Genomic DNA, 15285 nt, shown 5'->3' with positions numbered 1-15285 from the left:
ATCTGATCCTGTATTTCTCTTCTAGCAATCCCAAGAGCCTCTCCAACAGTAAAAGTGACTTCACTATTCAAAATTCTTTCATGAAAAATCTTACTCATATCCGTTTGCATATCAAGGTCTGACAAGAGCTTGAATCCTGGCTCTTTTCTTGGTTGCTTCTTTTCCTTCTGCTTGTCTTCCATTGGCTGATCAGAACCTGTTTGAGTTGGAGAATTTGGCATAGGTGGAGCTGTAATAGGTGGTGAAACAAAGTCACCCCCTCTAGTCTTTTTGGAGGTACTAGGACCCTCCTCATCTCTCTTTCTCTTTTCCTCAACCATGGCATCTAAACCCTGCATTTTAGCCATATAAGCAAAAATAGAATACCTGTCAACGGGAGAATCCCATCCGGTCTCTCCTCGGATGCTAGAGCCCACACAAGTCATAGTAGAAGTTTGAACTTTTCCTCTTCTCGCTATCTCCAAGGCAGAAGACCATAAAGCAGAGTCTCCATCAGATTTCTGCTCAAGCTGGACTCCAAAAGCTGAAGCATCTCCTCTAACACTCACATAAGCTGATCGCGCAGCCATATCATCAACAAGCTTCTTCATACCTCCCTTACCAAAGTTCGTGTCAAGAGGAGCGCCAGTCTCTGTCAGCCATATCTTCCCATCTTGTCCCCAGAACACTACATTCTTCCTACGTGCTTCCTGAAAAGCATCACAATCTCTGCAGTGTTGGTGCTCTGTACTATCACACCAAATACATCGTCGCCCTTTTCTTTGACCAGCTGGAAAAGCAGTCACTGGAGCAGGTGCTACAGCAGGTACTGACATAAGTTGCTCCTTTAACTTACCAACTTCAGCTTTGACTGCTTCAATCGTCAAATCTGCCAAGCCTTTAATAACATCATCTACAGATAAGGGCACTGGAACAGCAGGTGGTGGATTCATAACAGGAGGAGTAGGCTTAGGCAAAGAAGTAGCAGGGGTAGAAGAAGAAGTCTCCAAGGATTTTTCAGGAACTAATCCTGTATTTCGATGCAATCTGACTCTCCTACGCTGCTTCTTGACAAGAGCATTCACAGCATCAATAACATGTCTCCATTCAGTCTTTAGCCCTGAATCAGTAGCTTGATCTTCCAAAAGATCATCCAACTTTTCCTGTAAATCAGCATCTGCAGCTTGCAAAAACAACTCCACTTTCTGCATCTCCAAGGCTTGCTGTTCAGTCCCATCCAACTGATCATATCGGCTTTCAAACTCTCGCAGAAGAGCGGTAACAGAAAGTCCCTTATTAGGCATAGAAACCCATGCTAAAAAATTCCTGCGATTCATAAGACCTGTATCCTCCAAGAAATATTCATCTTTTAATGCCTTTTTAAATTCAGCCCAACCTGCATGTGCCTCTTGAATTTCTGCAATTCGACCTTCAAGAGCGCGCACCACGATCCGCAAGAAGTAGCGGCTCCAAACATCTTGAGAAACCCCAAAAAACTTCATCTTTTCTTCATACAAATGCAGGTAAGTTGACACTTGTTGGCCATTAAACTGCTTCATCTCCTGTTGGACAGCTTTCAAAGCATCCATAGCATCACTGTCTCGCTTTGCATGAACTTGCTGCTGCATATACATGGTAAATGACTGAAACAGGTTCTTCATGACATTATCATCTGTCATCTCTTCTTGCGAGTCTCCCATCTTGCTGATGACGCAGCACTTTCACATCGGGTTCACCAGAAATGTCAAAGAGATCGTGCAAGAGCTGCAGAACACTGGGTTCAAGGTACAGCAAGATATGAAGCTAACAAGAAAATCTCAATATTTGACGCCAAAGATCACTATAATGCTTGTCAAGTACTTTTCAAGAGAAGAGTTAAAATAAATGTCAAAGTATGACAATCTGTCCATTGATTTACAATAACCATTCGAGCTTGGTTTTCAGGGCATCAAATAATACATTCAGATTCAGGACTTAGTCTTATATAGCTTGATCAAACTTCAAGTTCAACGGATAAGGCATAAGATAAGTGCATGCATAGGTTCCAGACATGTATACTGCTCAAGTCAGCAACAAATTGAAACTTATTGTAGAGAGATACAATTCATAATGGCATATAGGGCACACTCTTGTATCTACCTCATCAGAACTTGAAAGGTGCCAAACCAGTCCAACCATTATTATGGGTGTTAATGGATCCACTGATAGCCTCAAATTTGATTGTCTTACAAAGATCAGTGACCAGTTACATTTATCATCTGATTCACATGTGACTGGAACAGCATTCTTCATCCATGTGGAGTATACATCTTAACACAATCGTCCAGTGGAACTCCTGCAAATTTCAAGGATTGACATACTCTTGACTCCATTTTACACAGCTCTCTGGAGTTGTTGGCGTCCACTTGAAAAGAATTCGTTGATTCTTTTTCAAATTGAGGTAGTCTACCTCCTCTGGGTCGAGTGTAATCAGACAGAAAGTTTCTACTGGACCATCAGAAGGGTTTAATTGGGCCTCAGACACAAGACTGTTCTCTAACAATGAAATTGCTGGTGAAGGACCAATAAACAACAAATTTCGCCTCTGGGATTATGATGAAAATCCTCGATCTTCTTGCTTCGATGCACAGTTGTAAACTGGTCCATGTCCATACCTTTCACAAAACCTCTAAAGACAACCGTCTTTTTGGCAGGACTTCCATCCGGCCTCACAGTTGCCAGCTGAAAGTAGGAGGAGTGCTTCAGATGGGAACTGGCTTTCAAGGAGCTCGACAGCAGCTGCCTCCATGGAGCCACCTCCGCCATTCTTTCGCAGAGTTATCTCCATCAGTACATGATTAGATACTCAGCAGTTGTGTTGTCAGAAGATTAGAAGCAGATACTGCTCCGAATAAAGTTTTATGGAGGCCCAACCTCAAGAAACTTGTGATGAGCTACAGAAGAACGTGTGCCTTCAGTAAGGACCGTCTTTTCCTCTCAAAGCACGCTGCAGGCTGAACACTCCGCCCTGTCCACTATTCAGAGTCCACTTTTCTGTTTGACAGGCAGTAAGCTGACGAAGCAATTTTTCTAAAGTTGATTGAGAACTCCTTGGAGACACACATGAAGGATCAGTCATCAAAACTGCTGTATTGACTGCATCAGCAACCGTTTCCCTTTTCCCTTGTTTCAGCAAATACCCTACTGGAGATTCAGCAGGATGCTCATAGGCCAATAAAGCAATTCAGTCCTGGAGGAGGTTCTCATAAAGACCTGCTTCGTAAAACCGTGCAAGCTCTGTTTGAGAATAGGTAACTGCTGCACAAATGCTACGTATGGCGCACAGCTTGAGGGAGAGGGCTATGTCCCGCAGCTCCATTGGTAAGTGTGTGTGCTTCCAGGAAAGGACAATTGCCCGTCTGAGGTGTTGATTGTGATCATCGTCCACACATCAAAGTCAAATTTTGAAGATCAATTTTCCTGATAAGGATCGTATAGCCATGGGTAAAACAGAGTAGCCCTCTTAGTCAATGTTTTCATCAATAAGATCCACACGACCTGGAGCTCGAGCCCAAACCTTCCAGGGGGGGGCGCAGAGTAGTGTTGAACGTATTTTTCCCAAGACAATTGGGAGAAGCGGCCGAGAGCCTTTTCTAATTGGGGCCCTTCTTTTTTTCTATACACAGGCTCCCTCCCCTCTCCAATCCTCTGCTCCTATGTCCTCCTTTTCCAAGAATAACAACCGCCATTTCAAAAATAGCTCTCCCATTTTGAGCACGGGGAGGTCCTCAATTTTCTGAACTTTTTCCCCCCCCTTTAGCCATACAAATCCTCCTTTTCCCCCTCTTTTTGCCATACGAATATTTATCCACTATCTTTAGCTCCCTATCTTTCCATTTGTGAATTCCTCCTTTAATGCATAGCGACCATCCATACGAACGGCCTCGTTTGGACAGTATATCATAGTCTCAACAAAATCAGGGACCTTTTCACTAGAGTCTTGATTACCATCTGGTTCAGTGAAGGACTCATTGTAAGCTTGCCCCAAGTCTCGGATGCTCCCACGAACAGGACGGTCTACAAAGGGTAGGATAGGTTTTCCTTCCTATTACAAGCATCGAATATGCAATACATTTAAGGGAATATATACATACATTGAATGTAGTTTATTAAAATGCGCCACACAAACGATGGATCACACGCAGAAATTAACACAAATGCACAACAAAAATGGAGGTGTTCACGACTCAGATGCACAGCATCACGACAACGAACCACAAAGTTTAAGCGTATCCAAGCATCACATACAGACTCTCAGCAATATTAATAATCCACACAGGTGAAGCAAAGCCCTAAACCAAAGTTTGCTCTAGAGACTGCGCCAATAACTTTGTACCATAAATCCAAGTATCAACAAACCATAAAGTGTTACTCCTTGATTGTGCCTATGCATCTAAATCCAAACGCTAGAAAAATTTTGAAACTTTCTATGGGGCCTAACCAAAATGAAGCTTTCTTTTCTTTGAAGAATCACTGGGAAAATTTCCATTCTCCAATACAACATGGCCAGGTGAAGCAAGTCCTATCGCCACTCTTTGTCTTGGTGATGGTACATGGGATATGATAGTCTTTCTTCTCTTTCTTGCACCTAAAATTTAAAAGCCCACAACGTAAATATAAACACATCTAACAATCGACAAAGATTACTTAACATTAGAATAACAATACTTGGCCTAACATCCGCAAATCACTCGGTAGGCATTGTCACAACTCGATGTAGCATCACAAAACAACCGATGTCTTTAAATTCGTACGTCGGCCACCCGCTCGGTATTCTATCAGCGTGAGATTGTCGAAACCTCTTATCCTGTTCAGCTTCACCCATATATACTCGAAGACACTGAGTATACCCATAATGCACTACCTCAATAAAAATACGAAGTAAAATATCTATAGTGACATCATCATATAAACGTTCAGTGACCCTTGCAAGCGTCCTTCTTATAATATCATGCGTTGTTACTGCGCGCAAGATATGCTACAGTTCCTTCTGATAGTCAAAAGGAAGTTAGATAATAGCCCTAGCTTGGAGTAGGCATCTACAAAAGTTGAGCAAACACTTCAATATAGTGTAGAATATACTCAATTACCACTAAGTATATGCCAATCAAATATAGCACAAAGGCCATTTCACATATATGCTAAGTAAGGACTATAAAGCCATCAAAATTTAGCAGATACATCTTTGCGAAAAAACAAGCATATCATTTGACGCTCCAAAAAATACATCTTTATATGCATATTTGCAAAAAAGCAATGCACCTTATTGCATCTTCTGAAGTATATCCTTGTACACAATGTTTGTTGTGACATTCACAATGCTTCCATTCTTATCCAATAAGACCCTTACACCTCATGAGGATTTCACCCTTGAAAATGCAACATACAACTGTCCATGTATAAATACCTGTGTCTTTAAGTAAAGACCAACAACATACAAAGTCTGGCCCTGCAACTTATTGATCATCATAGCAAACGCCAGTCGCGAACAGGAAATTGCCTCCTTCTCATAGTAAATGGAAATTGCAAGGTGCTAGGAATAAAAGTGATCCTAGGATTAAGAACTCATTCCCCTACATTTGTCCCTGTTATTATCTCAACATCTATCACATTTTTATTGAATGCCTTACATATCAACCGTGTACTATTACAGACATCTTTTCTTGGATTTAAGTTCCTAAGCAAAATAATAGGTGCATTTATCTTTAGTAGCAATAGACGGGGAGAAAATCCACCTTGAAGATCTAGTGTATTTGAATACTCTATAGAGTATAAAAATGAGCTATCATCTTTCTCTACAATTGCATCCGCACTATAGTACTGTATAACTTCTCTTGGCATCAATTGCAATGTGCGATGATTCAAAGAAGCCACCTCTGTATTCCACGCTGCAAGTATAGCACACTCGCTGAAATATGCTCCAAAGTCTCTCGCCATGGACACTTCATTGTACACAATATCAACCAAGGTTTTGATAAAGTATCCTTTCAATACCATGCCAGATGGAATATGTAACTTATCACAATTCTTCGTAATACCCACTCCATCTCCTATCCCTTGAATCTATGTAATAAATCCATTATCCATTATACCTCCAACAATTGACATCCACATATTCCCAGATAAGCTACTGCCATAAATGAGAGTAACATAGTGCCGCATTAACAATATTTTCATGGGAGCCCTTCATCACGATGGGCAGGATCTGTCTAAAATTACCTCTAAGTAAAGTGACATTTTCATCAAATGGTTTATCACAACTCATAATATCTCTTAAAGTTCTATCAAACAATTGTTTCAAATGCAAACCTGTGCATCATGGGAGTCTCATTCCACAAAATAAGGCTCGACTGTCTTAATAGTTGAGCAAGATCACTTTGAACATGAATATTATAGGTAGATCGATTACATAGATCCAATGGATTTTTCAACCTCGAGTGAGTAGTACGACCGCCTTGTAGAAGCGAAGCAGCAATGCTAGATGATGTTGTTGCTAATGCTATATGCCGATCACTGTGTAGCCTAGTAAGCAAACACTTGTAAAGAAATGTCTTCCTAGACCCACCAGGACCATTCAAAAAAAAAAAGAACTTCCCTAGAGTTTGCATCTATAACTGCATAATATACTCTATGTCCGTCATTCAACATTGCCTCCATAAAAACACAAACTCTATGTTGCTCCAGTATATCATATGCATATTCATCTTCTAAAAGAGGGTTAGCACACAACTGAGAATCAGTTTGACGAGGTTCTGGCAATCCATCAAAGTCAGACAATCTTTGCCCATGTTGTCGTAAAAGATCTTGAAGATGCAATGAAGCCCTGTTTGATGCCTCTTGTTGTACAACTGCAGAATATATATGCATAGGATCTAGCTGTAACTTATGCAAAATATCCTCTACCATTGGTGACATAAACACTGACCAGGCTGCACAGACTCATAGAAGACCAAAATTGCAACAAATAAAGCATGCAATTGGGCACCAATTTGTATAGAGGTAGCTTCTTTCAAGCACACAGCACACTCATAATCACTCTCTAACATGTCCTTTGCAATGCAGGCTTCCTTAAAAGTGTTGTACATCACATTGCCAACAATACACAAATCATCAAGAGACATACATCCTCGAGACACTATCAAGAGCACTTGTAAGTAATAACACTTACCAGATGTGGGTGGCACAAAATATTGATACCAGGAGGCATATTCCACGGTGGATTCTGTAAAATTTTTTTGCCGGGGCTCATACACAAGGTGGATCCCTTGTGCAAAAAGTCAATGGGGATGCCTGTCCTTTTCGGACGCCTTGTTAATTTAATGTGCAAGCGGGTGATTCCATAGCGGGTGATTCTGCAAAATACATATTTAAATTAATAGACGTTTATGAGTTTAGAGTGTGCACTTGTAATAAATTAAGGTTAGGATTGAGTTCTAGCCAATTTATTTATTTTGTAGCTGAAGACTGCTAGGTATTCACTTTTGTCAGTTTAATTTTATTATTTTCTAACAATTGTGAATGCTTCAATTGATGTGTAGAGCAGGCAGCGATGGCGTTGGGAAGCATTGGAGGATAGCGTGTATTCAAATCATTATCATATTTGATGTGCGCGCATCTTAGATATGGCGCCGATATTTTGACACGCTTATTTATTGAAGCGCTTGACATTTATTTATTATTTTTGTATGCGCATGGGCGCACGATTTAAATATTTGTATTGGACATTGTATTTGGATACCACCTGACTCCTTGGATGCCCAATAGCTTTTATTGGAGATTAATAATATATAAAATATATGCTTTGTGGAGCGCTCACACAAGGCAAGGGGGAAAATTGTACCCAATTAGTCTCTTGCTTCATGTCATGTAAGCTTTCTTCCTTTGATGCCATGAGGCATATTACACGGTGGATTCCGTGAGGTTTTATGGTGGATTCCATAAACTTTTATTACCGGGGCTCATACACAAAGTGGATTCTTTGTGCGAGAAGTCGATGGGGATGCCTATTCTTTTTGGGCGTTTTGTTAATTTTATGTGTACATGGGTGATTCCATAGCGGGCGATTCTGCAAAATACATATTTAATTAATAAATGTTTATAGGTTTAGAGTGCGCACTCGTGATAAATTAAGGTTAGGTTTGATTTCTAATCAATTAAATTATTTACGTAGGTGAAGACTGCTAGGTATTTACTTTTGTCAGTTTAATTGTATTATTTTACTAACGATTGTGAATGCTTCAGTTGATGTGTAGAGATAGCAGCGGTGGCAGTGGAAAGCATTGGAGGATAGCGTGTATTCAAAGTTATCGTCAATATTTTGATGGGCGCATACCTTAGGCATGGCGCCTATATTTTGTCGCGCTTATTTATCAAGGCGCTTGATATTTATTTATTATTTTTATATGCACATGGGCGCACGATTTAGATATTTGTATTTGGACATTGTATTTGGGTACACTTGACTTCTTGGGCGCCCATTAGCTTTATTTCTATTTGGCACAAAAGCAAACTCAAAAGCTAAAGCGTGCTATTTTGTAATTTGGGCTATTATTTGAGCTTGAAGATGATTAATACATAAAATACATGCTTTGTGGAGCGCTCACACAAGGCATGGGGGGAGATTGCACCCAATTGGTCTCTTGTTCATGTCGTGCAAGCTTTCTACATTGATTTGTGTGCAAAAAGTAGAGTTGTTTTGTTCTTTGGGGACCTTCAGACGCTCACTACGTGAGCTTACTGCATCCGATATGTGCACCATCCTTGTTCTTTGTGCAAAAGTAGAGCTCTTTTGTTCTTGGGGACCTTCCGGCGCTCACTACGTGCGCATACAACGTCCAATCTGTGTACCAAGTATATTCGACCACATGCATTTCCACCCTTTCTCTTGATCCATACCTTTTGTTGTGCATTCCACACCCAATACACTAGGAAGTCTTGATAGGGAATTGGTTGAGCCTTTGAATGAATACGATTGCACACAAACCATTTCGTAAGAGTAATTTTTCTGATATCTTTATTTTGTGTAACATCTGATATACTGAATGTATCTTGAAATACCACACGATTCTCATCAAGCAAGTGCACCTGCAACCGTTGTATATCAGGCTTCTCATTGTGCAATGCATAGTCATATATTTGCCAATATGCTTCAGAAGTAGAAATATATTGTGCATCTAAATACTCTCGATCTCATCCACTTCACGGATGCTCGTACCATTCAACCTTGAGTTTTCAACAGAAAATTTAATGGTTGCATGATCATGTACCTTGTATATATACTTATACAAATACTTAACAGCTGCCACCGTTGAGTATACCTCAATATTTATATGTGCATTGTATTTTTTTTACTCAAGTAAGGATTGTATGGAACAATCCATCGATTATCAATAGTATTGCCCTTTATTGTGACTGTCTTTCCATCATCCCATCTTTTATAAATAGGATAGCTAGAGCTATCAATAGTTGTCACATTCACAAACCTTCGAGGAAAATTTTTAGTACATTGACCATTGCACATGCAAGGGCTCTTAGGATTCATTGCATCGCAAGGACCATGGACATTGCATTTTGAGATAGTTTCAAACAAAGTTGAAAACTTTGCTTTATCAGAAAACTCAACACAAACAAATCTATCATAATGGCATACTTCAGAGGGTCTAAAAGGGTGCTCCAAAATTAGCAAAGGATGAGAATGTGGTAGCCCTCGCTTTTGAAACTCAATCACACTAACATAGCCTACAACATTCCCAAATAGATTCCTTTTCAACAATGTATGGATCATATCAGCATGTTTTTTATGAAAGACTCGAGCCGTCAAATCAGAACAATCATAAGCAGTCTGTCCAAGCAACAAAGCATTAGTTATCTCTAACCACTTTGGATTACATGTCATTGTTATAAAGAGGTCAGGTTTTCTCTTACTCTGCACAATAGCCATGGCATCCTATACAACTAATACATGTGTCTTGGCCCACTAGTAAAAGAAGATGGCAAAACCACCCTTTTACCAATAGAGGCACCAATAATTCCCATTGGCCCATCATCCATTACTCCCATCATATCTACAAAGCCCTTATAAACTTTCGAGTGTAAAACTGATTGATTCTGATGACACCAAGCCAACCTACATTGCGCTATACTATAGTAAGCATCAACAATAAATTGTTGCAACAATCAACCACCTTGCAACATGCATACCTTAGTGTCTTCATGCATTTATAGTCAAAAATGCATAAAATTGCATCCGAGTAACATAGTCCTTATTAGACAATCCATGTATATTAATTGGAACATTAACACTACTATAAGGTACCTTTACATGCCAACCATCATCACCCATAGGAAAAAGAAGAATGTATAGCATTAGCATATATGCCCTATGTAAGTTTGAAATAGCAAAACATCGTCCATCTCGACTATAAACATGTATGTCTCGATGATCAAGAGTATTCTCATCACCTTGTCCTGGCATGATAGCCACAACCTTAGTAGCCCGTTGAACCCCAAAAATATTCATTCTTAAATCATGGAAGGGATTGTTTTGATTGCATACCCATGGATTTAAAAGCTTGTGCATATACATTGTGTTGATGCATCATAGACTGAAGCTCCCCAAGCAAATTTGGCAACAAATTAGACATAATATCCTACCGATTAGATAATTCATGCTCAATATCATAAACATAAAGTTGTGCAAATCTTGGCCTTTCCTATCGTTGCATATTGGAAATCAAAGGGCCTATATGATGATAAATGGAGCCATGCATTCTAAAGGTATAAGAATTCCCCATAATAGACAAAAATTCATCAACATTGGCACCAAGTGACACAAATGAAAAAGCACTATTATATGCATGTATATTATTTTTAAATACTCTACTTTGAGGATGCATATCATGCAACAAATCATGCAATAGATGTGGTGGATGTTGCAATGGTGGCAACATTACTTTTCCATTTCGACAACAATGTTTACCAAACAAAACCAATCCCTACACTTGAGCCTCACATCTCCACAATTTAGCCAAACATCGCTCACACATCTAAAAAAGACTCCCCGTGGAATGCACAATCGGGTCTTGGAATAGCAATATTGTAGTTGTAAGATGAATATCCACTACAGGAAAATCATGTAAAATGGAGCAAAAACCTCCATTTCGAGGCTAAAGGTTGGAGCATTATTGACATGTTACTCATTAATCACAAGATTTCCTAGATTTTGGTGATTTCTAGTATCACAATTATAATCCATAGCAAATTGTTTCTTAATCGATTCACTATTTCCATTTAAAATTCCCACATGAGAAGGCATATTTCACATACTATGCATAAAACTGTGAACTCCCTCATGAATCAAGCTACCATGATTTAGAGTCCCTCCCTACAAAACGTTTTGGCACTCAACTATAGTAGAACACATCTCTTTGTGCCCCCTCCAGTCATGTTTTGCCATTTGAGCCCCAATCTTAGCAACCTATCGTCATCTATGTCGCGTAGAGTTGAGCCTATGCCTATGAATACGTAACACATAATCCTTGCTAGTTGTCCGATGCGAAAATCCCATTTTGATTGGATTCCCACAAAGCTTGCACGTCAAGTGAGAGCATGCATTCTTTCAAGGAGAGACTTGATTGGGATTAGAATTTTCAAAAAGACTTAAAAGTAGAATCAATCTAGAATCACATAATCAAAAACATTGTAGCAATTTAAATTAGCACAATGCTCCTAATGCAAGGAATGCTAGCAGCTAAAATCAGAATCATATATTTTTATATTCTATACAATTAGATATTTAATCCAAAGAGAGACAAAAAAAAAGATATCTAAAGCAATCCCCCAAAGCCTATAACTCAAACCCAAACATATCACTCTTCAATAGGAATACGCAATATACCTAAAACATTAGGATTCTTACATTATTTCCAACACTAATAAGTTCCTCAAATGTCATAGATGGGTGTCACTAAGAGTAGAGAGAGAGAGAGAGAGAGAGAGAGAGAGAGAGAGAGAGAGAGAGAGAGAGAGAGAGAGAGAGAGAGAGAGAGAGAGAGAGAGAGAGAGAGAGAGAGAGAGAGAGAGCTATCCATATCCAAGTATTTTACAAAGAATATTACTCTCTCTTATGTATTACATTGCAAAAATCAATTAAGTTTTCTCTCTAGATTGCAAGACATAATAAGTCTTTCTATAGATCAAACCTCAAGAAAGAGGCAATGGACACATACACAAAATTCTAAATGCGATCAATGTTTACAAACTCTCTTTAAAAGAGAGAAAAATGCATATTATTATTCTAATCTAATTCAAGTCCCTATAAATTGAACCAAATGTTGTATATATATATATATATATATATATATAGAGAGAGAGAGAGAGAGAGAGAGAGAGAGAGAAATAGAGAGAGAGAGAGAGGTGAATATTCAAACATTACAATTAGAGAATAATACTCTCACATGCATTACACTGTAAAAATCAATAAAGTTATATCCACATTGTAAGACATGATAATTCTTTGTACAAATCAAACCTCAAGAAAGAGGTATCACATCACATTGTAGATACCCAATACATTTTACTTAGTTTAGTTGCCTTAAATTAAAACCAATATAGGCTTCACAAAAAGGAAGCACTTTATCACAAAAAAAAGCGATGGTCCAAGCACTTTAAAATAATATAAGCAATACAACAATAGATCATAAGCTTCATCCAAACATGAGAGAGAGAGAGAGAGAGAGAGAGAGAGAGAGAGAGAGAGAGAGAGAGAGAGAGAGAGAGAGAGAGAGAGAGAGGTAAATATTCAAACATTACAATTAGGCCATACAATTAGAGAATATTACTCTCACATGCATTACACTGCAAAAATAAATAAAGTTATAGCCACATTGCAAGACATGATAATTCTTTATACAGATCAAACCTCAAGAAAGAGGCATCACATCACATTGTAGGTACCCAATACATTTTACTCATTTTAGCCTCATTACATTAAAACCAATATAGGCTTCACAAAAAGGAAGCACACATTATCACAAAAAAAGTGGTGGCCCAAGTACTTTAAAATAATATAAGCGAGACAATAATAGATCATCGGCTTCATCCTGAGCAAGTCCTCCTCAGTTGTGATAGTTCATTTGATGACTCAATTGCTGTAGTAAGGCATTAAACCTATTAACATTCATTTGAAACTGCAAGAATGGTAGTCAACAACCCCTCTAGCAAATCACAAGCTTGTGATTATCTCCAAGCCCTGAAAACGATGCCCACATATCATTCACCAACAAATTCATCAACCTACTTGTCTAAGAGACAATTGCCGAAACTTTCCTTACTTCACCACCCAAACCACTCGAGGCTTGTTGAAGAACACTCTGGGTGTGCTTTGTCTCGCACACAACACCATACAAACCTTTAGCTTGTTCATGCAACTCTGTAGAGCAAATGGCAAGCGCATGATTGACATGTGTGGATAAACTCATTTGCAATTCCATCAACTCATTCATCTTGGTCTTGAGGCATTTAAACTCTGAAGAACTTGAAGCAGTCTCTGTGTTTCTTTGAATCCTTGTTGTCCTTGTAGATTTAGTAACATGGGTTCCTTGTTGCCTTGCCATTTCTTTCATCTTTCGCACATTTACTTTATTCACTCTATTAAACTTCACATTTTGGCTGCAACAAAATACACAAATGAAGTCTATCTCCCCAAGAAGTATACAATACCTTGATGCAAATACAATTAGAACAACTATATCCCATACCCATGAGAACGGCTCCAAGCAGGCAAGCATCGAAGAGACAATGTCATGGATGTTTTCTTTAATTCCACCAAATCAATGCGTTCAATGGAGTCAAATGCACTATGTCTGGAACATCGTCCATGGCTTTGCTTTGTTCCATGATGAGTACACGAAACTTTCAAAAGAGTATAAGAGTCCCAATAGAGAAATCTCAAAGCCATTGAAGACACAATCGATAAACACATTTGCAACTGAAAACCTTAAATTGAAGGTGTCTTGGACTCAAAGATAAAAGAATAGTCATGCATGAACACATGCGTAAACAGCCATGCATGAGCACATGCATACATAGTGTTTGCCAAAGGCCAATTAATGATTCCCTTCTCCAATGGATGTCCATTCATCCACATGTGCACACAACACCCGTTGAAGGCCCAGTAAGTATCACTCAAACTTGAAGATACGGCAGTCTCAAGGGTATCCTAGACTCAAAAGTGAAAGAATGCACACACATAACCAAATGCATATATGGCCATGCGTGAGCACATGCACACACATCACTTAAGAAAGGCCGGTTGTCTAACCTCCCTCCTCCCCCCCACGCCCTCTCTCTCTCTCTCTCTCTCTCCCTCTCTCTCTCTCTCTCTTTTCTCTCTCTTTGTAGGCCCTACTAATGGATGTTCGTTCATCTACATCCGTACATAGGTCTTGCCAAAGGCTCGAATGCATTGAAGATTCGAAGGTGTTCGAGGCTCAAAAGGGAATAAATACCAAGGCAAAAGATGAAAAAAAAAACTATTAAAATGGTTTAAAAAGAGTTTTATAATTTGGAAGAGATAGACAATGTTTTTCAAAATGGAGATTTTCATCAATCAAATCAAATACAATAAACTCATTTAAAAGGTCTTGCAGAGGTTATATATATAAAATAAAGCATGGATTCAAGGATGTGCTTATGCGGCGATTCATCCAAGTTAACATTGCCAAAAACCTATCCATATAAACTTTGAAAGAAGAAAGTTACACATCAAGGGCAATGTTCTCCAGTGTAAGGGGATAACCCTACACGACAATTCATTTGGGTCAACATTGTTGAAAATCTATTAAGACAAACTTTCAAAGAAGTAAGTTGCACATCAAGGGAAATGCTCTTCGGTGCAAACCAAGTTCTCATTCTTGTGAGCAATTAACTCACATACGCCATCCTCTATATGACATGCACTGTCAATAACATATTTCATCTTCTCCTCATCATGAACATCCAAGGATCCAGTACGTGGCCAATATTTTTGGACATGGTCATATATCTCCCCTATGTAACCCTTGATTTTTTCTAACTCATCCTGTATCCTCACCCCATCACAAAGGTTCCCTCTGTATTTCTCCTCCAATATTCTCTCAATCCTATATAGACGGCTACCAATGCTCTCACCAAGAGAAATTGAAGCCCTTTGACATCGAAATTGTGCCTTCACTTGCTTCTTAAGCCCATCCAGGCGATGAATAACTCTCAAGAAACCAACAAAACTTT

The 15285-nt window shown here is 39.0% G+C and overlaps 1 protein-coding gene and 1 pseudogene across 1 annotated transcript; both read right to left on the bottom strand.

The window, feature by feature from the left end:
- Positions 1-2319: 2319 nt before the first annotated feature.
- On the bottom strand, positions 2320-2784 carry LOC148018878 (pyridoxine/pyridoxamine 5'-phosphate oxidase 2 pseudogene; annotated as a pseudogene).
- Positions 2785-5583: 2799 nt separating this feature from the next.
- LOC148018877 (uncharacterized) lies at positions 5584-7139 on the bottom strand. Its single transcript, XM_087701273.1, has 3 exons — positions 6944-7139; positions 6688-6866; positions 5584-6081 (listed from the first exon to the last, which is right to left on the bottom strand). Exons 1-3 carry the CDS (start codon positions 7137-7139, stop codon positions 5584-5586), a joined length of 873 nt encoding a protein of 290 aa, XP_087557399.1.
- Positions 7140-15285: the final 8146 nt, after the last annotated feature.

This window comes from Lygodium microphyllum, chromosome 20 (assembly GCF_053477565.2).
Source record: "Lygodium microphyllum isolate KBCC chromosome 20, Lygodium_microphyllum_v1.1.10, whole genome shotgun sequence".
Lineage (NCBI taxonomy): Eukaryota > Viridiplantae > Streptophyta > Polypodiopsida > Schizaeales > Lygodiaceae > Lygodium > Lygodium microphyllum.
This window is presented reverse-complemented; position numbering and strand designations above follow the sequence as displayed.